This window comes from Hibiscus syriacus, unplaced genomic scaffold (genome assembly GCF_006381635.1).
Source record: "Hibiscus syriacus cultivar Baekdansim isolate YM2019G1 unplaced genomic scaffold, ASM638163v2 tig00005939_pilon, whole genome shotgun sequence".
Taxonomy (NCBI): Eukaryota; Viridiplantae; Streptophyta; class Magnoliopsida; order Malvales; family Malvaceae; genus Hibiscus; species Hibiscus syriacus.
This window is the reverse complement of record NW_024062073.1, coordinates 1,438,824-1,460,049: the sequence shown is the minus strand read 5'-3', so window position 1 is coordinate 1,460,049 and position 21,226 is coordinate 1,438,824. Positions and strand designations below refer to the sequence as shown.

Below are 21,226 nucleotides of genomic sequence, written 5' to 3'. Positions count from 1 at the left end.
TGTGAATAGTAATCTGATTCAATAGTAAGACTACATATACAGTGGTACAAGCTTTTGAAAAATTTGCACCCATGCAACATGTTGATTCTGATAACTACTCATCTGATTATGAAGCGATCTTTCAAGATGATTTCAAAGATATTGATAGTTCTTCTGATACCGAGGAAATCCTGAATTCTTATTATGATGAGGAGAATAAACTGTTATACTTGACGGAAATGGGGTACTCAGAGGCTGAGGCTTTAATAACCATTGAGAGATGTGGTCCAGATTCATCAATTACAGAATTGACAGATTTTATATGTGCTGCTCAAATGGCTAAGGCTGTTGATGCAATTCTTTCAGGAGAAGATAGGAAGCCATTATGCAATGACCATAATTACAAGAAAATGCTAAACTCGGGCTATGATTTTTGGAAAAGGGAGAAATAGAGGAAGCTTGAAAAGAAGCTTCTTAATGAAGACGATTATGCAATTCACCTTTCAAATCCAATGATTGGTTTTGGGGTTTCTATCGAACCAAATCAGATAACTCAAAGAACACTTCTAGAATACTATTGGGCCTCCTTATTTCTACTATGAGAACGTGGCGCTTGCTCCAGTTGGTGCTTGGACCAAAATGTCACGGTACTTATACGATGTAGATACAGACTTTGTAGATTCAAAGTATTTTTGTACTGCTCCACGGAAAAGGGCTATATTCATAATCTGTCAATTGAGAACAAATTTCCTCTTATTATGCTTCCTCCATGCACCATACATGATGCTTTTCCATTGACAACAAACTGGTGACCTTCCTGGGATCCAAGAACAAAGTTGAACTGTTTACAAACATGTACAGGAAGTCCCAGATTGACAGAAAGGATCCGTAAGGCTCTTGAAGCTTATGAAGATGAGCCACTTTCGAGTGTCCATAAATATGTTCTTGATGAGTGCCGAAAAAGGAATCTGGTATGGGTTGGAAGGAATAAAGTTGATCCACTTGAACCTGATGAGGAGGAAATGCTTATAGATTTCTCTAAAAACCATACACGAGGATCTGTATAGAGACATGCTCCCTGGTGGTATCAATGTCCTGTCTCTTTTCTCTGGGATCAGTGGTGCAGAGGTTGCCTTCTACCTGACTTGGCATACCTTTGAAAACAGATGCGCAAGAACTGAATGGTGATCGGTTAGAGCAATTGATGAGTAGATTTGTCGGATTCGACCTGGTTGTCGGTGGTATCCATTGTAACAACCTTACTGGAAGAAATAAACATCATCGGGGTGAACTAGAAGATTTCTGTTGGTGTATTTTCTTGCAATGACTGCTACAGTGACTGTCTCTTCTATTGTCCAAAATACGCACTGTCATATCCCACTCTGCCCGAACCATGGAAAGGTTTGGCTGATAATAAAACTGGTTATCTCAACTTTTGAAATCCTGTAACCAATATTACCTCATATGAAAGGCCTATAAGTGTAGAATATGTTCCAATGTCTTATTTAAGTTCAACAATCTTCTGAATGATATAATGGATATAATCCTGACAAGGAAAATGATCGACATATAAGAAGTAGCAATGATGTACCAAGACTTAAGCCAGTATCACGGTATAACCAGAGTGTAAGTGGTGACTTGTTCATTCCCATAATACACTTAATGGGACTTATAATTCTGTGATTGGAGAATCTGCTAGAGATATGGATTGATGGTTGGGGAAAATAATTTATCTGGTGATTCTTATCGCCTTCAGCATGAGATAAGTGATAATCTTTCTTGATGGATTGCTAATGTTGTCACAAGTTCAATTCTCCAAACTTTCTGGCTTTTCAGACCACTTGATTTCAAGAATGCTTCATCATTCTGGTCTGACTTATTCTTTCTACAATAGATGTAGAATAGGCAACAATCTGCTTTAAGGACCTTCCTCATTTGAAACTGTCTTGTTTGAAAAATGTTTTTCCTCATTTCTTTATCGAAGAATGACAGAATTTTGTAAAATGTTGCCTATCAGAGGTTCACAATAAAATCAAATCATAAGCATGAATTCAAAGAATATCAAAAGAATCAACAATTCTTTAATGTTTGAGAATTATAGTTCTTTGACAAGTATCAAGATTTGGTTTGGTTTCAGGATGGCTTTCCTATTTTCTATGGTTATATCTATTTAAGATGTCACTCATCTAATGCTCTTTGTGAACTTTGTCACATGTCTCACTTTGAGGATTTGGTATTTTAACTGGATACGTACAAAATGACGCAACTAGGATTGACAATTACTAGACCTTCTAGAGTCCTTTCATTTCAATTCTATGGAATTTTTCATTTAGACTCATCTAATCAAAGTAGTGCGAAAATATCGGTCTAAAAATAAAATTTCTGAGTGCTTATGTGAAGTTGACTATAACAGGTGTTTCGTAACTCCCTTAGTCCATTTGTTAACACATTTGTAATTTTGGCTAGCTGAATTCAGCTTTATTGTATATAATAATATAATCACCTTTATCAGGTTAATTAAAACTTATCCATAAAGCCGAGGTGATTAACCAATTGCTCTAGAGGGACAGTTTATTGCATATAATAGTATAAATAGATTAGCTGAATATTATCCATAAAGCCGGGGCGATTAACTATTTGCTCTAGTGGGACAACTCAAGCTTTATTGTATATAATAATATAACATGGGTATCCAAATCCAATTTCTTAAGCTTGTTAAGAAGAACCTGTTATAGTCTAGGTGTTTTGGTGGAATTAAGAAAATCTCTTCGTTAGAGTTCAATTCCCAAGCAACTGACTTAAACTAGATTTACATATTTATAAAAATTATGTTCATCATCGAACGTCATCAATAGAGAAATATTCTAATCGGTTTTGTAATATAATACACCAACGATGCCCCATGTTGTACGCTCCTATATATAAATACCAAGCCTTTTTGTAATTTCTTTCAATAGGAGTAGGCTATCTCATATTTTTAATAGGATAGTGTTTGGGTGTATTTCTTTTGAGGTAAGGTCAGTGGTCCTTGTTTTTCTGGTTTTCAATCCTTATATTCTGTCAAAGATTATAACTCTAATCATGAAGAGCTTTTTAATCCAGTTGATATTCAAAGAGCTGCAAGATTGCAAAATTGACTCAATGCTCATAACCTTAATAAGCAACACAAATTTATTTATTGCACAAAAGGCGGATAAAGGAACAAAAAACAAGTTCAAACAAGATGCTGAAAATAGAAAAGCACTACAGTGGTAGATAACAACTTCCACTTGTTTTGTTTAACTTGCTATCTCATTCCTCGAATGTTGGGTGTGTAAAAGGATCAGGGTCATTATCTTCATTTGCCCCCCATTTCTTGATCATTTCTTGCGTCAAGACTCCCTTGTCAACAAGCGTCTTTATTTCTTTTAATAGTGGCCAACAATTCCCTGTTGAATGCCCCTTCACCCCCAAGTGAAAATTGCAGAAACTATTTTGATCCTAGCAATGAGCAGAAGGGTTGGATGGCACTTTCGTTGGTATTCGTTTGATATATCGACCTTTAACCAAATGAGGGTACAAGTCTAAAATAGAAGTTTGGAACACTTCCAAAGTTTCTCTTGATCGTATGATTTTCTTTGGTCGATCAGAACAACTACTTGCTCTTTTTCTTTTGTAATTACGAGGATTCTGGATGCGACACTCATTCACATCATCTGCTTTCACTTTTTGATCCGTTGGGCTCTTGGATGTGACTTTTGAGTTGTCTTCGATGACTACATTTTCAATTAATTCTCCACTTATCACAAGATTCTTGAATTCCTTCGTCGGATTTGCCTGTATTAACTCGAAGAAAGGAGCGGGAAAGGAATTACGAAACATACGTGATATCTCTTTTTCTAACATGGGAGGTTGAACTTGTGCTGCCACTCCTCTCCATCTTAAGGCATATTCTTGAAACCTTTTATTGGCTTTTATCGTTAATCCTCGAAGATCCATACGTGTTGGAGCTAAGCCTTTAACATATCGATATTGTCCCAAGAATGCATTAGCTAGATCAACCCATCTTTTAATCTGCTCTTGGGTCAACTGATTATACCAGACTACTGCTGGTCCAATGAGGCTAGCATGGAAGGAGTGAATTAATAGATCATCAGAACTTAAATATCCTTCCATTTTTCTGCAAAACATTCTCAGATGGATTAGGGGACAACTGGTGCCATCATATTTCTCAAAATCAGGCATTTTGAATTCATGGGGAATAACCAAGTATGGAATCAAGCTGAGCTCTCTTGCTTCTAATTCTTTGCGGGAGGCATTAACATCTTTCATATTTCTGATTGATTCATCCATCTTCTTGAATCTCTCCTCATATTATGAATAATTAATGAGGCTATTATTTGGGTTCAAGTGGGGTGCCCCAGGGTATATTATCATTCTTAACTCATTAATCTGATAGCACTGTTGCTCTTTAGCAGTTATCTCTTCCTTGTAAAATGTCATCCCTTGAATAATTTGATTTGGTCCATCTGGTACTAAATTCGATGTTTCTTTCTTTATATCCTGAGGTAACTCTGTCAATTGTTCTGGCCACTGATCTTGTAGTCTCTCATGAGATTGTTCCATTGTTTTCATGATGATGGTACAATATGAATGAATGGTCTCGATTTTACTGTTACAGAACCCTTCATGAATTATTTATATGTTTTTATAATTAATGTATATACCAATACTTTAACAAATAAAAAATGTAAATGCAAAATGCATAAATGCAAAAATGTAAATGTAAATTATTTAAAATACCAGAATAGGACATCCAGTTATATTAAGACTACCCTTTTATTTGATATTGAAAATAAATAAACATTTAAATATGTTTTAATGCATGATGTAAATGTAAATACAAACGTAAAAATACAAAAATGCAAAATGCAAATGCATGTATGAAAAGGTGTTACTCAAGAGTGATCATCTTAGAACAGATTTCATTGAACACAAAAGTTTCCGTGCATCAAACAAAACTTTTACATGTAGGGGATAGCTTTTACTCCTAACTTCTCTATTTCTCTTAAAACCCAAATTAACTTCCACTCATGTTCAGGTGTGGAGTTATCCATCTGCTTCAATTCTCTCGCGAAGCCAGCTAAGTTCACCAGCTTATGAGCCACATTGCTTGCTTGAGCAGCAATTTCCTTCGTGACATTGTCTTTTTCCTTCTTCTTCTGTGTCAACTCTCGGGTTTTTAAACAATGTTGTTCATTTTTTCTTGTGAGAGATTCTTTATGTTCAAGAAGTTCTCGTACAAGATCTCCATAATCATCTAAACATTTCTTCAATGTTTTGTTCTTGGCCATAGTGGCTTTTAATTCAGTGTCGATCTCAAGCTGATGAATCTGATATGATGCTTCCATGTTGGTCATAGCCATATTTAACCTTTGATTTTCGACTTGACATCTTTTCAATTCACTGACAGATATATTTTGTCTTTTTTCTGCAACTCGTAAATCATGAGAAAACTTCTTGGCTCGTCCTTCATGTATGTTACAGTTCTTTTTCAGTTTAGTGACCCCTGTTATCCACTCTTCTGGGGTGTTTCCTAGGCCAGTATTTTGAAAGGCTTGACTGACCTTCTGGAAATCTTCATGCATGGTTTCCATTTTGGTGCTCAATTTATCGTTTGCAATCTTTAGATGACATATTTAAGCCTCATATCTCAGCAAATTTTCTTCTTTCTGGGTGCCCCTACTGATAGTCTTACCTTTGTCCACTTTTGGTAATAATATAACAGAACCTTCAGTTACCAAACTAGGTTGATCCTTTGTCATAAATTGTAAGGTTCCATGATCCAAAAGACTTTGGACTCGACGTTTGAAGGCAAGACAATTCTCGATGGTATGTCCTTGAGTTCCGGCATGATATTCATAATAAACGTTGATGTCATACCAATTCGGATACGGAGGTTGGAACGGTTTTATGTAGTACGGGGCCACTTCTCGTGCTTCAAGTAGTTTTTCATACAACTCTTTATATGATATAGGGATAGCATCAAAATGAGAATCACATTTTGTCTTGGATTGAACCTGAGTTTTAGACGTCGGGAGCAGACTAAACTTCGTCGATTTCAAATTATATGATTTCTTTTCATCTCTGAGAGCTTTTACAGTTGTCACCATTTCCTGAATATCTCCAGATAACTTGTGAATACAAATAATGATTGTCTGAAACTTCTCAAATTGGTTAGGATCAGAAGTCCCTTGCATAACTGAAATTGCAGGATTATCTTCATTAAGCTTTCTCTCTTTCTGTGCAGGAATCTCTTCTCCTTTGGCCAAAACAGATATTCTATCCATCATCTTGGACATCTGCTCTCTTATTTCTCGTATCTCCTCTTGCTCCTTAATGGACACATGATCTTTAGGTGCATAGCTCTCCTCTATCTTCAGAGTTCCCTCAGGATGCCATTACATGGTTGCGTCATATTTTGTTTGATCATAAAACTTTATTTCCATTTATGATTTCTTTCCAATTTGATGAACAGTCTTTCAAGTCAACACCTTTTGGTTATACTATGATCATGCAATGCAAACAAAAGAAATCAATATAAATAAGTTAGAGCAAAACAAAATGTATGAAAAATAAAAATGGGAAGGAAAAAAATAAATTAGTTAGTACCAAGAAAGATTCTATCTATCAAGGTATATAATGTATCCTAACCTCATGCTTTCTAGTTCCATGCTTTGTTTGGAAAAATTAACCTAACTGCATGATTACTAGTTCGCATGCATTTATTCAGAGAGAAAAATAATAAATTTAAAGCTAAAGCTTATTTCTCCCTTGTGTACACTTATGGACAGAGGTTCAGTACTGTCTTAGATCAGGAGAATTTCTAGGGTTCATTATATGCAGGGTTTTGGTTCTAAGAGTAAAGGTACTCGAACTGTCCTTGTTGATGCCCCTTGGACTACCAACCCTCAATCCTAGTCCATCACAGACTTAAGCGGACCGAGTTCAATTCGAGGGGACACATTTCTTTATGCCTGACACAGAGAATAAATTCTCACGAATATATAGAGCATATGAACCCTAAAAGCTACTTGCTAGGTCTGACACGGAGAATAAATTCTCACGAAGACGTCGCTTTCACTCTCACTTAAAAGGGACAAATCTCAGTTATAGAGATTATGTTTATGCAATGCAAGTGTTGTGTGTGAGGAGAAATATTCAGACTTCTAACAAACAATTAAATAAAAATGAAATTTGACACCTTTAAATAAAATAAAAACAATCATAAAGAAGAAATATATAAAATATTACAAAAATAATAAGTATATGTATAAAAAATTTGAAAGGAAAGAATTATAAATTAAATATATGAATTTTTAATTTCTAGAGACAATTTATAATTAATTTCAAAGCTTGACTGGTCCCCAGTGGAGTCGCCAAGCTGTCGTAACCAGTTTTCGCCCGGGCACGAATGTTTTTTACTTGGCGGGAAAAATGAAATAAATGATTTTAATTTAAAAATATTTTGGGAGTCGCCATTGACCTTTTTGGGTTAGGTAGGTCAAATACCTAAAAATAATCTTTTAAAATAGTTTTGAATAAATCATAATTTAAAAGATAAAACTGATCTGCGTATAACCAAAAATTTTAGTAAAAAAGGATTTGTGGTCGATTACGTTTAGGGAAGGATTAGCACCCCTATAACGCCCAAAATCAATACTTTATTAATTATAAATTGTCTCTATTATTAGAAATTTAAAAGTTCAAAAATATATTTAATTCATAATTCTGTTAAGTTTATTAATATAATTTTAAGATAATATATTAATATATATATTTTATTAAACAAGATATTTATTTATTTAGAAATATCAGAAAAGGGCTTCTAGGTGCTTTAAGACAGCTCCATTCTTAATATAAAAATAAATAAATTTTAATAGAACATAAAAATAATATAAAAATAGATTTATATATTAAAATATTTTTTTTTATTTAAAAATATCAGAAAATGGACAACCAGTTGCTTTAAGACTGCCATTTCTTAATATTTAAAATATGATTAAAATGATTTAAAAATAATATATAAATAGGATTTTCATAAAATAAATAAATATTATTTATATATATATTTATAAGACTTAGATAAATATTATATATATATATATATATATTGACATAACTAATAATAATAGTAATACTAATGATAATTAAATATATATAACGATAAAATATATAAAAGTAAAATATGATTAAACAATGTTTAAAAAAAATTAAAACATAGTATTAAAATGTAAAAAGTAATAAAGCTTGTAAAATAAATGAAAATATTAATCTTAGGGACTAAAATAAAATTATATAAAACATCAGTTATTAAATTTAAAATGTTAAAATTTGCAGACCTAATTCGAATTATAAAAAATATATGTATTAATAGTGTAGTTTGACCTAATTAATTATTGGGGATCAAAATAAAAGTAAATAAAATTACCAGGGACTAAATAAAGTATTTATCCTAAAATATATATAAATACTGGAAAGGACTAAATTATAAAGTAAATATAATTTAATACTAAATTGAAATTTTTTAAAAGTCAATTTCAGTGACTAAATTGCAAAGTGTACAGACGTGAAGCACTGCGGATAGGGTTTACCCCTTTGAGAAATTACGAAAACACCCTCACCAAAACGACGTCGTTTTGGTGAGGGTATATATACCCTTTAAACCGGCCCGAAGGGCCATTATTCTCTCATTTTTCTTTCTGGTTCTCTCTCGTTTTGCTGAGAGAGAACCTCTCGTTTTTCTCTGTATTTCCTTCATTGGAGGGAATTCCAGCAGCCGCCGGCAGCTACACGCCGCCGCAAGCTCCACCGCCGGCCACCACCACCGGTGGTCGAAAAAACCTAAATTTACCAAAAATATAGATCGGAATACCCTAAGGCCGATTTCGGTCTTTGTTTTCCCTAAAAACCTTCGAAATTACCTAGATCTATGGAAATACGTTCGGTATTTCAGTTTCTTTAATGGCTCGTGTAGGCTCTGATGGACGTGATCCTTCCTCAGTAAGTGATTCTTATCTTCTTTCTCTCGGTTTTTGGTCTTGGTTGATGTTGGATGTGTTCCTTATTGTTGTGTCTCCTCGTTGTTGATTGTTCCCCTCTGTTCTCTCTTTGTTTTGTGGTCCTCCCCCCTCCTTTTTGTTTTGCAGGTGTGGTGGCTTTAAAAGCCACCACCGAGGCTCTCGTTGGACCGGTCCCAGAGATGAGTTCTGGTGAGTCACCGAACTTGTGGTGACTCACCGAAGAACGGGACGCGTGGACGGCTGGACTGACTCTTCTAGGAGCTTCGACGGGCGTCGTGGCAGTGGTAGCGTCGGCAGCAGCTGGTTAGACCATATGGCTTGGGAGGTGTCGACAGAGGCTGCTACTGCAGTGCTAGGGTTTATAAACCCTAGCTGAAACCCCAAATGTTTAGGGTTTCCTTTTAGTCTGGGCTAGTAGTAAACGAGCCTTGTAAATGGGTTTAGGGTTTTGTAATATTTAATTTAATAATATTAATAATATATAATAATAATAATAATAATAATAATAATATAGTGAAAAATTAATGTCTACAATCGGTATTGTTCTTCCAGTACCAATACCCTTACCCAAATTTTTCATTTTTCATTTCAATTTTTACCCAAATTTCGTTTAAATCTCTTACTTTTATCACCAACCATACCATTAAGTTCATCATCACTTAACGTAACTAACTTTCCTCCATTAATCTTTTTATAACATCTAAAATCTCCAAAGAACACTCCAAACTAAGAATCACACTAATTTTTCATACATGTTTTTAATCACTTCCAAGGCTTTTAATCTCTTATTTACTTCTTTAACAAGTCAAATTTGCTTGTAAACTTCAATAAAAACTCATATTTCATCATATCATTCAAAAACCCATTTCCTTAAATCTCAAATAATACACTAATCACTTAGTTTTAATCATCTTAGAATTTTCCTTAAGCCTCTATAGCACTTAAGGTTTCGAAACCAGCCCATAAACTAAAGGAAAACCAACTTGAAAAACTCTTATCTTTGGCTATGGGGAGAGCACGGGACGAGAAGAAGGAGAAGAAGAAAATAACTTAGTTTTTTCAACTTTTCCCCTTTTTCTCTTCTTAAATATCCCTAATAAAAATGAATTTTAAATCTATTTCACTTTAAAGGACCAAAATTCCCTTTCATTCTTCCATTCTTACTAATTGGTCTTAAACACAATTTCCTAAATCATTTCTTATACTTTACCATTTATTCAATTTAATCCTCCAAATTTTAAACCCTTTCAATATAGTCACTGACCTAATGTTTGGGGTATTACACTAAAGGGATGTGTAAGCTCCGAGATGCAGAACCCTTAGCCACACCATGATGTCTACCATAGAATAGAGAGTGAGTATACGAGTACACTCACTAAAGCAAAACAGAAAAATAAACCAAATAGTTGTAGACTTGATAGCTTGAGCATTTCAGTGACAAACTTTTAGTAAGTTTTAGTTATTTGTGTGGTGCAGAGCTATTTAGCTCAACCTTCGGATTTTTTTCAGTTGGCAAGTTAGTAGATCGAGAGTTCGAGGAGTAGTATATAGATCAAGGTCCAGACTAGTGAAGATTCAGAGTATGTCTCAACAGTTTTTGATGGGTATGTATATTTTGTAAACTCTATTGTATCAGTTGAGTCGTAAATTCTATTAAGAGTTGGCCTGTAATATTTTGATTATAAATATATATTTTGGGAGTTCCCTAGTATAAAATTTTAAATTATTTTATTTTATGGATGTTTTATTTGTGGAAATGGTCGTTTTATAGTACAAGAAAAGTGTAAGGTGTTGGTCAGCTACTCCAGTAGTTTCGTGTGGCATCCTACGTCGGTCAACTGTGTGTCATACTGGTATAGGGTATTACATGATCGACTAGAGGTTCATCGATGACAACGACGATGAATAGGGGTGGTCGACGTGGGTATAAGGATTGGAATAAATGTTCTTAAAGTTTGGGGTTTTAAAAGATTTTTAAAAGTTTTGAGGTTTTTCAAATAAAATTATATTTTTAAGTTTTTAATTTTAAAAAATTTAAAATTATTAGAGCGAGACATGTAACATCCCAAACATCAGGTTAGTGACCAAATTATAAAATTTTAGAACTTAGTAACTAAAGTAGATAAATTAAAAAGTTCAGGGACTTATATGAAAAATTTTGTGTAGGATTGAATAGTAAAGAATGGTGATTGAAAGGGAAAAATGGTTATTTGATCAATAAATGAATTAAAAATGTATTATGGTGAGGATTTATACACGTGAAATTGAAAGAAAAGGTGAAAATAAAGTTTTCTCCAGAAATATCTTCACTCTTCTTCCTCTTTCAGCCGTGAACTACCAAAAGAAAAGGTAAGTTTCTTGTTAGTTGATTGTTCATTGAATTTAAGCTCGGTTTATGTTCCTTAGATAATACTTAAGCTTAAGGAAAGCTTAAATTGTCCTAAAATTAAAAGATGAAGGAGTTAGAAAGGATTAAAGATAAGAAAGGGATAAGTGAAATCTTGGAAGAGAGTTAGTAAGTAAAGTTTGAAACTAAATTTGACTTGTCATCAGTTAAATTAAGGAGTATGAAGTGTTAGAATTGAAATTAGAGCATGTTGGAAAATTGGTAAGATTCTTGGTTTCAAGATTTAGGATGAATTATTGAAGATGAGGATATGTTATATGAATATAATATAGGTTGAGTTAAGTTTAGTAATATGAAAGGAATTCAAAATAGAAGGTATAAGTAAGTATGAGTAAATTTTCGAGCTAAAAAGATAAATTTTGGGCATGGGGTATCGGTACTATTCATCCAGTATCGATACTTCAAAGAGAAAATGGTCAAAATTTGAGAGAGGGTATCGATACTATATGAATAAGTATTGACGCCATAAGCCAAAATTGGACAAGTTATTCAAGGGGTAGTGATACTTAAAGGGTAGTATCGATACCAAGAGTACCCATACCATAAGTCAAGTATCGATACCATTTTGAAATAAGGATTCCAGAACCGAGATAGGGCATCGATACCCAGGCTTGGTATCGATACCACAGCTAGGGAAGTATCGGTACCATACATGTGGGTACCGATATTACTCACAGAGGAAATTATATTAAGCATTTCTTTTATCTTGGACTATTAAGGATCGAATTATAATACTTAGAATTCTGATATGCATATCAAATTTATGATTGTGTAGATATCGAGCATAAGCAAGTTCCGGAACGATCGAAGAGTTAGAAACGATCAAGAAAGAGATTAAGTCATAGAAGTTGATTTGGATCAAGTGAGGCTAAGGTGAATGCATGTTATAGTATAGATGTAGTTTTATGGAAATAAGACTTGTGATAAGTTTATTTCCTATGTTTAAATCTCATGGTTTAATAGTCATGAACATGCATATATTATTATCATTATAAGCACATACATAAGTGTTATATGTTTATATGTGTTGATACATGTTATATGATCCAGGTGAACATAATCAAATGACATAAGCTATATGATACGAGATTGATGATTATATGTACATGTGATATGATATATGGTATGATATAAGATATATGTGATTATAAGAGAAATGACATGAGTACATGAATATGTAATGAATTAGTGATTATATGACGATATGAAACCTATAAATATTCAAGCCCATGTTATATAATATGATAGTTGTAGGTATAGTTGGCATACCAAGAGTCGAGGGTTATATGAGGTCATTCGGGACATATATCAGGTCCTTCGGGACATATACATGAGGTCCTTCGGGACATATACATGAGGTCCTTCAAGATAAATTTTATATGTCACTCAGTGGGAAATTATATGAGCTGTGGTGACATCATATGTGCACAACCTCACAGCACTCGCATACTTTAAGTTCTCAGTAATATACATGGGCGCATAAAAGATATAAAAAAAAGTTTAATTTCTTATAAGATATCATGTTCTTCTTTGTTAATAATGAATCATATGTGATATGATTGAATAGGGATATGATAGTTGTGAATATATATGAAATAGTTAGGTTGCATGTTCATAATATAGGAAATGCATTATTATATTATTATGCCTCACTAAGTTTGTGACTTAGCGTATGAGTGTTTCACACGTAGGTACTGAGAAGCAAGGAGATCAGAAGTAGGATTTGCAGAGACAACATATATCTACCAACAGATCAGATCAGAAGTAATTTACACAGTATGTATTTTATTGTAATAAGTTTATTGGCATGTAAACAAAGTTGTGAATTGCGTAGGCTCTGATCGATCTTGTAATGTTTTGAACATACTTATGTAAATTTGTTAATTTTATTTTAATGAAGGTTTAAATTTTCCATGATTTTTGTAAGTGTAAAAGTTTTGAAAAGTCAATGTGACACCTCATATTCGTATCCGGGTCGATTACGGGTTGGGGGTGTTACAAGACACATGTTACTTAACGGAGAATATTAACATCGTTTACAGTCTAGACACCTAGGGTGCGTTTGGTTCACAGAATGTAAGATTACCGGTATGAATAAAAGATTACCAGGGAATAGGATTACTGGGAATGTTGTATTTTGTGTTTGACTGGTTTAGCAAGAATGTAAGATTATTGTGTTTGATTAAAGGAATAAAAGATTATTGGAATTAATATTTGACCAAATTGTCCTTATTATATATTTGTATAATATTACAAGTTGAAAAATATTTATATATTTTCTTTAAAAAATTTAAATTCATAAAATTTATATAATTTTTTTACAAAATTATAAATATAAAAATGTTTAATGAAAGGGTAAAATTTTATTTTAACACATGAACTTCATATAAAATTTTAATTATAGATTTTTTTTGTAAATCTAAAATAGTTTAAGGATAAATTTGTAATTTAACATTCGTAGAATTTTTATTATTCAATGACAGAAGAAATATATTTTTGAGAAAAAAAAATTAAAGGCATTTTAGTCCAAAACGCCGGTAATGTTACAACACCTAAGGGAAGGGATGTAATGACATTCCTGGTAATATACCCAAAAAATTCCACTATTGGTAATAAAACATTACCGGGAATGACATTCCCGGCCAAACCAAATGGGGGAATGTGGATTCCATTCCCGGGGGAATCCTACATTCCCCCTTCCAAACGGCCCCCTAAAGTGATAATATTTGTAACGTTAGGCACCTGCATAATTTAAAAAAAAGTTTGGGAACATATTTATGAAAAGCGATATAGTTTGGACAATTGTTTTATAGTTAAACCTTTCCAAAAAATACAATAAAATTTTGATGAGATTCTAAATTAACGTGGCAATCAAATTATATTATAAAATAAATTATTTATTTCTGGTATAACTATTCATATTCGATCTATTAATCGACTAATCCAGTTGATTATTGTAGAGGTGAGGGTAACTCTTCTAACCCAAATTTTCTCAATTCGTAAACGTCAAGATTTGATTATTTGATCTTACTTAAAAGATTGTGTGCCTCATTCTACTAGACTAACTAATTGTTGATATAATTATAAATTAATTTAGGGTAAACTACATAAACAGTCATCAAACTTTTAGTTTGCTTGTATTTTGGTCACCCCACTTTTAAAACTTGCAATACAATCACTAAACTTTTATTTTATTTTCAATAAGGTCCATGGCATTACTTCCCGTTAGTTTTATATGAAGTGACACGTTACATCCCGTTAACCCTTCTTCTTTTGGTCTCACCTTCACTATGCGATTTGCAAGCTCTTGCAGAGTGTCTTAGGCCAATCTAGTAGGCAATCTTGTTGGGTTTTGGAGAGAACCATTGCGACTTGGTCTCATAGAAATTGTGCTTGCTTTCATCATCCCTTTGTTGTCGATTTTTTTGCCTTGGTTTGTAAAATTGCAACGATACCTGTAGCTATGAAGTTACTGTTGGAAAGTTGATACGTACTAGTTGTCACCTTTTCCATTTTCATATTCTGCTTACAGATTATGGCGCCACTTAAATTCAAGAGAATGTACCATGTTATAATGTGTATCTTATTGGGCTTAGCATCATCGGTGGAATGACATTGTTCCCTTTTATAATTGAGGTAAATTTCATCTTTCGAAAATGGCTTATAATTTGACTTTCATGTATGCATATATTATTGAAACTTTGAAATGGGTTCCTTCTTATGATAGGGAGCGATTATGAGATCGTTGATCACGACAGTCGTAGTTGTTTTGAAAGATTTGTATGTCAAATTTGTTCACAAAGAACCCCAAAAAAAGGACTAGAAGAAAAAGTAGAGAACAGTATATCTACTTCAATAGGTTTGCTTCCACCGAAGAAAGGTTATGTACATTAGCACGGCTGGTTTCCAACAATTCCACATTACAATTCTCTGCAATCCATTATAATAATTATTAGTTACACTGACACTAGAGAATTGGTAATTTTTACTCGAGAAACAAATGACAATTGTTATGTCTTTTCTCTTCATCCTGGTGTTTGGCAATTTGTTTAAAAATATGCAAAACAATTAGCAAATGCAGACCTACTCTGGTGAAGAAGAGTTATGTTGTGGCTATGTTCCCACGAATCATCTTTACATTGGTGATATATTCTTTATCAATATCAAGAATGTCACAGCAAACTGAGTGGATATCTTGAAGGTAAGGTCGCTCGAAGAAGAAGAAGAAGAAGAAGGTTTAACAGGAGATAACATGCCACGTCATATAAAACTAACGAGAGGTAATGTCAAGGACCTTATTCAAAATGAACTAAATGTTTAATGACTGTATTGCAAGTTATAAAAGTTGAATGACCAAAATGCAACCTCCGTAAAAGATAAGTGATCATTTATGTAGTTTACCCATAATTTATTATACACCTTATTCAAGTAATTTTTTTATCTACCATAAAATTCAAGCATTTTTGCCGGCTTATTTTAAATATGCGAGGGAAGTTTAAGCTGTCTCTTTTTTAATATATAAGCCAAAACAAAAGAGATTGAAGAAGAAATGGGCACTTTCCATCTCTGCTCTCATTATCTTCATCCTACCACTTCTCCAAATTTCAAAACCCTAACCCCAATACATGGAAACCCTAAATTCCCCTCCCCCCCCAAAGCACGCTGCTCCTAATCCATCCCTCTCTTTCTGCTCTAAAAACAACCCTCCCCCTCCTGCTGATAACATTCCCAGGTTCATTCCTTAACTCTCATTTTTTGGTTGAATTATCCATCTTCTTGAAGTCTCTGTTGTATTTCATGATTTTGTAAATGGATTTTTGATTTTATCATATAAAGTGTTTATCCTTTTGTGTTTTTAGTATCGGTTGCTTTCATTGTGGAATTTTTAAAAGGAATATTTTTTTTCTTTTTTGGGTTTTCAGTAACTTTTGCATCATTGAAGGACCGGAGACTGTTCAATACTTTGTGAAGATGCAGCTGCAGGAAATTGAAGATAATATTAGGAGTAGGCGCAATAAGATCTTCCTCCTTATAGAAGAGGTAAATAAATGAAGTTTTTTAAGGTTTATAATGAAGTTCTTTGATTAATGCCACGCAATAATTTTTTTAAAACTTAGATGAAAAAGTTTGAATACTTTAGGTACCTATGTTGACATAAAATACTTTAGGTATCTATTTTGATATAAAATACTTTAGGCATCTATTTTGACATAAAATACTTTAGGCATCTATTTTCACCAAAAATACTTTAGGTATTAAAATGAAAAAAAAATACTTTTAGGTACTTATTTATCATATAAGCCTTTTTTTTAATACATAGATTTATCACAGTAATCAGGAGCTTCTAATCCCAAATTATTTGCATGAAACCATTTTGTTCAAGCTGTCAAGGAATTTTATCTTCAATCCATGAAGCACGGGCTAAAATGGAAAATGAGAATATTATGCTTTTGTGGATTGGGTTAATGTGTTTGTTGTTGTTTCTCATTTGATTTGTCCTTGTAAAGTCTTTTTTTCTTCTCCCCACATAGGTAAGGAGATTACGAATACAACAGCGGATAAAGAATGTGAAAGTGATCAATGAGAACGGCGACGAGGAAACAGACGAGATGCCTGACAATCCATCTTCAATTCCTTTTTTCTCTCATGTGGTTAGTTGTAAGTTTCATATGTATTGTATGTTTGCATTTCACGCTTAATTAGTTGAAGCACACGGGAAATGCTCGAAAAGCAGGTCTATGTTGGAAAATGAATGAAAACGCCCTTTTGGGATATTTGCTTAATGATTTATTTTGATTTTGTCATTGTTTTGTTACCTTGTTAACCTTTCTGTTGAAGAAGACACCGAAGACAATGAAGCAACTGTATTTCACAAGCCTGGCGTTTATATCTCGAATAATTGTATTCGGAGACCTTATTGCGCCAACGGTAAGTAGTAAGAACATCTGAAGTTATTTTAGTTTAACTCCATGTTGTAGTATTTATGCTTATATTTGATTTTAAGCTGTCATTTCTTTCCTTTGACCGGCATCTACCACAAGTAGTGTTTATAGACTCATTTCTAGTCATTATGATCTAACTATGAGAATTTATTTGCTTAAATGTGAAAAAAATAGAGTATTTGGAACAGGTCTGTTAATTCTGTGCTCATTAGTCGGTTAGGTATAGCTCTTACTCGAGCCAAAATTCCAAGCACATGTCTTCTTGTATCGCAGTTGATATAACTATATTTATTTCTACTTACCGGTTGTTTTTGTTATCGTAATCTACTTTTCCGTGGCAGCTGGAGCTAAAATTAGGTCTAGGAGGCACCTCGTATGAAGATTTCATACGCAGCATGCATCTGCTGTTGCAGTTAAGGTATTAATTGACCTTATCTTCATTAACAAAATTGTGAACCTGGAGCAACTAGTGCTCGGGTGCAAATGACTCTAATTGAACAATTAAAGTTACTGTTTCAACTTGTTTGTTTGTTGGTTCAGTCAGGTTGACCCTATCGTGGCATCGTTTTCAGGAGGGGCGGTGGGTGTCATTTCAGCCTTGATGCTAATCGAAGCCAACAATGTTGAACAGTAGGAGAAGAAAAGGTGTAAATATTGCCACGGAAACGGTATGTTTTAGTTTGTTGTATGGACGTGGACTTTTCCCTGATTTCCTTCCGACGATGTGAAGTTATACTATCATATGAACTTGCATTAGTTTTTATCATCTTTTGTTTTTCAGGGTTGTCCTACGGGCAGGATATTTGGCCTGTGCGAGATGTACTGCAGGTGGTGTAAGCTTGAGCATCGATCCTATCTCGCTATCCAGTGCGTCTGAACGGACTTTAAAAGTGCCTACTACCGAAAGGTGTCTGAACTACTCTGGTTCGGGAAAGGTAAACAGAATATATGCACAAATATGTGATTGACAAAGTACAATTACGAGTTTTGAGAATCCAGAGGCTAATATCTTCTTACTTTAGGTGATGTGCCCAACTTGTCTGTGCACTGGGATGCTGATGGCTAGCGAACATGACCCACGAATCGATCCATTCGACTAAGAAGACCGAAGACTCTTTCGATCACTCCTTGTTCCCGGGGTAAAAGAATATAACTGACAGACGGGAAACGAGGGAGGAATGTTACATATGATTGCAAGTGTCATAACTTATTATGGTTTACGGATTCTGCTTCTTTCTCCTATTCCTACAGATACAAGAAATGATATGTACCTTTTTAGCAGCAATGAAATCAGGTTAAGTTTTGGTGTAAGGCATGGTTTAAGGCAAATGTCGAGATTCAAACCCACACAATATAGAACAATATAGGCATCTTTGATCACTCGGTCAATTAATAGACCTCGATTTAAGGGTGATTTTGTAGTCAAATGAATCTACTCCAATCGTATATGTGCGTTTTGTAAAGAATTTAAAAAGTAAAATTATATTTATTAAACAAATATATAGGTTAAGTATACATGGAAGACAGTTTGGCCGAGTGGTCTAAGGCGCCAGATTTAGGCTCTGGTCCGAAAGGGCGTGGGTTCAAATCCCACAGCTGTCAATTGCTTTTGTATTTTTTTTCATAGATAAAAGTTCAGCACAGGTCCCTTTACTATAGCAGGAATTAGTTTTTGATCCTTAAACTTTTTGGGTTTGTATTTGAAATCCCACAGCTGTTAATTTTAATGGTTTTTTCTCATGGGTAAAAGTACCGCACTGGTTGCTTTACTATAGCAAAAATTGTATTCTGATCTTTATTCTTTCAAAATGAACATAATGATAATCTTTATAATAGTGATCAAAATAAGACGAATAAATAAAAAGGATTAGAACATAACATTTTCGATCTCTTTGAAACATTATAACTAGGACGGGGACCATGAAAACATGGGTCCAACGATGCCGCTAATCGTCCACTCGACACAAGACTGGAACGAGTACTGGCAAAATCACGATACAGAGTTCGCAACCATGGCCTCTACAACCAGTAACTTGATCAAACACGTGCATTGCAGAGAGAGTTGTGCATGTTACACTAACATTTCAATAGTGCCTCAAACTGCATTGTATATGAACAGGTCATGCAGGTGATTCAATACGCGACATAAGAATTTATGTTAAGAATATCAGCTTTGGGTACTTGATTCTGTCCCAGGAGAAGTGAAATCGGAAAACAGTGACGGTGAAGTACAAAAGGTTTTACAGACCTTGCAAAGTTTACCTTCAACAGTTCCATCACGGTAGTAAAACCTCTGTCCCTCTTGTTTCTAATTCTAGGCATTGTTGTTTTTGTTTTCTATTGTCGATCGGATCGATTTAGTTAATTAATTAGCTTCGTAATTATTCATTATCGTTGAGATTTGAGTTGGAATAAGTAACATTATTTCCTGCAGATGTTTTGGGTTCAAAAGGAAGATGCTTGCTCTGATTATTAGCCAAATTTTAGTGAACAATAAGTTGCACGTTTCAACATTCAGGGTCCGTTTGTTTCATTGAAAACAGATTGGTCATTCTGCTTGGTTTACTTGGGCTGTGCATTTATTAACTGTATGCAGTGTGCTGGGTGCTGAAAATTCCTTGTTCTTTTACATATAACGGTGTATTAAACCCGTTTGCGTATCGTGTACTTCCGGTATCTGCTTTTAGGTGGCTTGTTAATCATATGGTCGAACTTGGCTTCTCTAAGTCGTTGTCGGAGTGGATAGGCACCAATCTCAAGAAATCCGAGGGAGAAGAGACCTGGGCCTTTAATCTTGATGGTGCTGTTCAGATGTTTAAATCCTACAGGTAGTAATAACCAATGATTCCACATTGATGTCACTTGTTCTACTTTTACTTAGCCTAGATAATTTTCTTTGTTGACTTAGTGAATTATCAATGTGAAATTTTCTAGGGAGATGTCGTATTGGTCTTTGTTGGTGCACCCTCCGAAAGAACTCGAGACAGCGATTGTATGTGCGTAGAAAAGTGATCGGTGGGATGCGGATGTGATTTCTCGGCTTAAAAGACTTGCGAGTGGGGAAGGAGATGGATCTGCAGGGAAGATTTCAGTTCATGTTCTTCCCAATTCCTGCCACTGGGTTCATGTGGACAACCCGAAGGGCCTACTCGAGATCGTGACGCCCAAGCTGAAGTCTCTAATGTCTTAATGTGATTTTGAGAGGATTCGATACCAGGTTTGAACCTATTTTTGCTTTGGGATTCATATATTGTTCTTGGATTTGGTCCCAATGGTGTTGGGATGGCTTATGATGGGACAAATGTTTCACCCGTGAATTTTCTTACGATTGCAATAATCTCGTTCATGATCGTTAGCACTGATTGTATAATTTTAAATAAGTAATAAACACCTGTGTCGTGATATTAATCACTGTTTTATAAACGAATTCGCCTTCATGTGTGTAATCGCTGCAATAGGTGGTCATACTTCGAGGTTAACACGATCTCTCTACAAATTCGTACACTCAAAAATCGGAGTGATAAGTGGTGTAGAAAAAAATGAAGTGTTTTTGGAAGAATTCCAGCTAACAGAGAGAATATTGTAAAGCAGGAATATTTGCTTGGGATGATTTTCAAATGCCTCTCAGCCTCGGTATTTATAGGTAGACGGAACCAACAAACAATTAAACTCAAGCATCAACTATGCCTAAAATCCAACAATAAACAGCTGTAATCACAACTAATAAACAAACTGTTATAACAACAATCAAATTACAGTTGATTAAGCAAGTGAATGAACCAACAAAAACGTCCAGGTTCATGAGTTTAATATCAAGAATCAAATCGAGTCGGACG

The 21,226-nt window shown here is 34.2% G+C and overlaps 1 protein-coding gene, 1 non-coding gene and 1 pseudogene across 2 annotated transcripts; all 3 read left to right on the top strand.

Annotated features, from left to right (window-relative positions):
* Positions 1-15,986: 15,986 nt before the first annotated feature.
* Positions 15,987-18,045, top strand: LOC120200332 (protein ORANGE-LIKE, chloroplastic-like). Its single transcript, XM_039201205.1, has 6 exons — positions 15,987-16,180; positions 16,371-16,488; positions 16,980-17,099; positions 17,290-17,376; positions 17,732-17,808; positions 17,931-18,045. Exons 1-6 carry the CDS (start codon positions 16,074-16,076, stop codon positions 18,022-18,024), a joined length of 603 nt encoding a protein of 200 aa, XP_039057136.1. The 5' UTR covers positions 15,987-16,073; the 3' UTR covers positions 18,025-18,045.
* Positions 18,046-18,912: 867 nt separating this feature from the next.
* Positions 18,913-18,992, top strand: TRNAL-UAG. The gene has a single exon. It is a non-coding gene; the product is annotated as a tRNA-Leu (tRNA).
* A 520-nt stretch (positions 18,993-19,512) lies between these two features.
* Positions 19,513-20,580, top strand: LOC120200320 (annotated as a pseudogene).
* Positions 20,581-21,226: the final 646 nt, after the last annotated feature.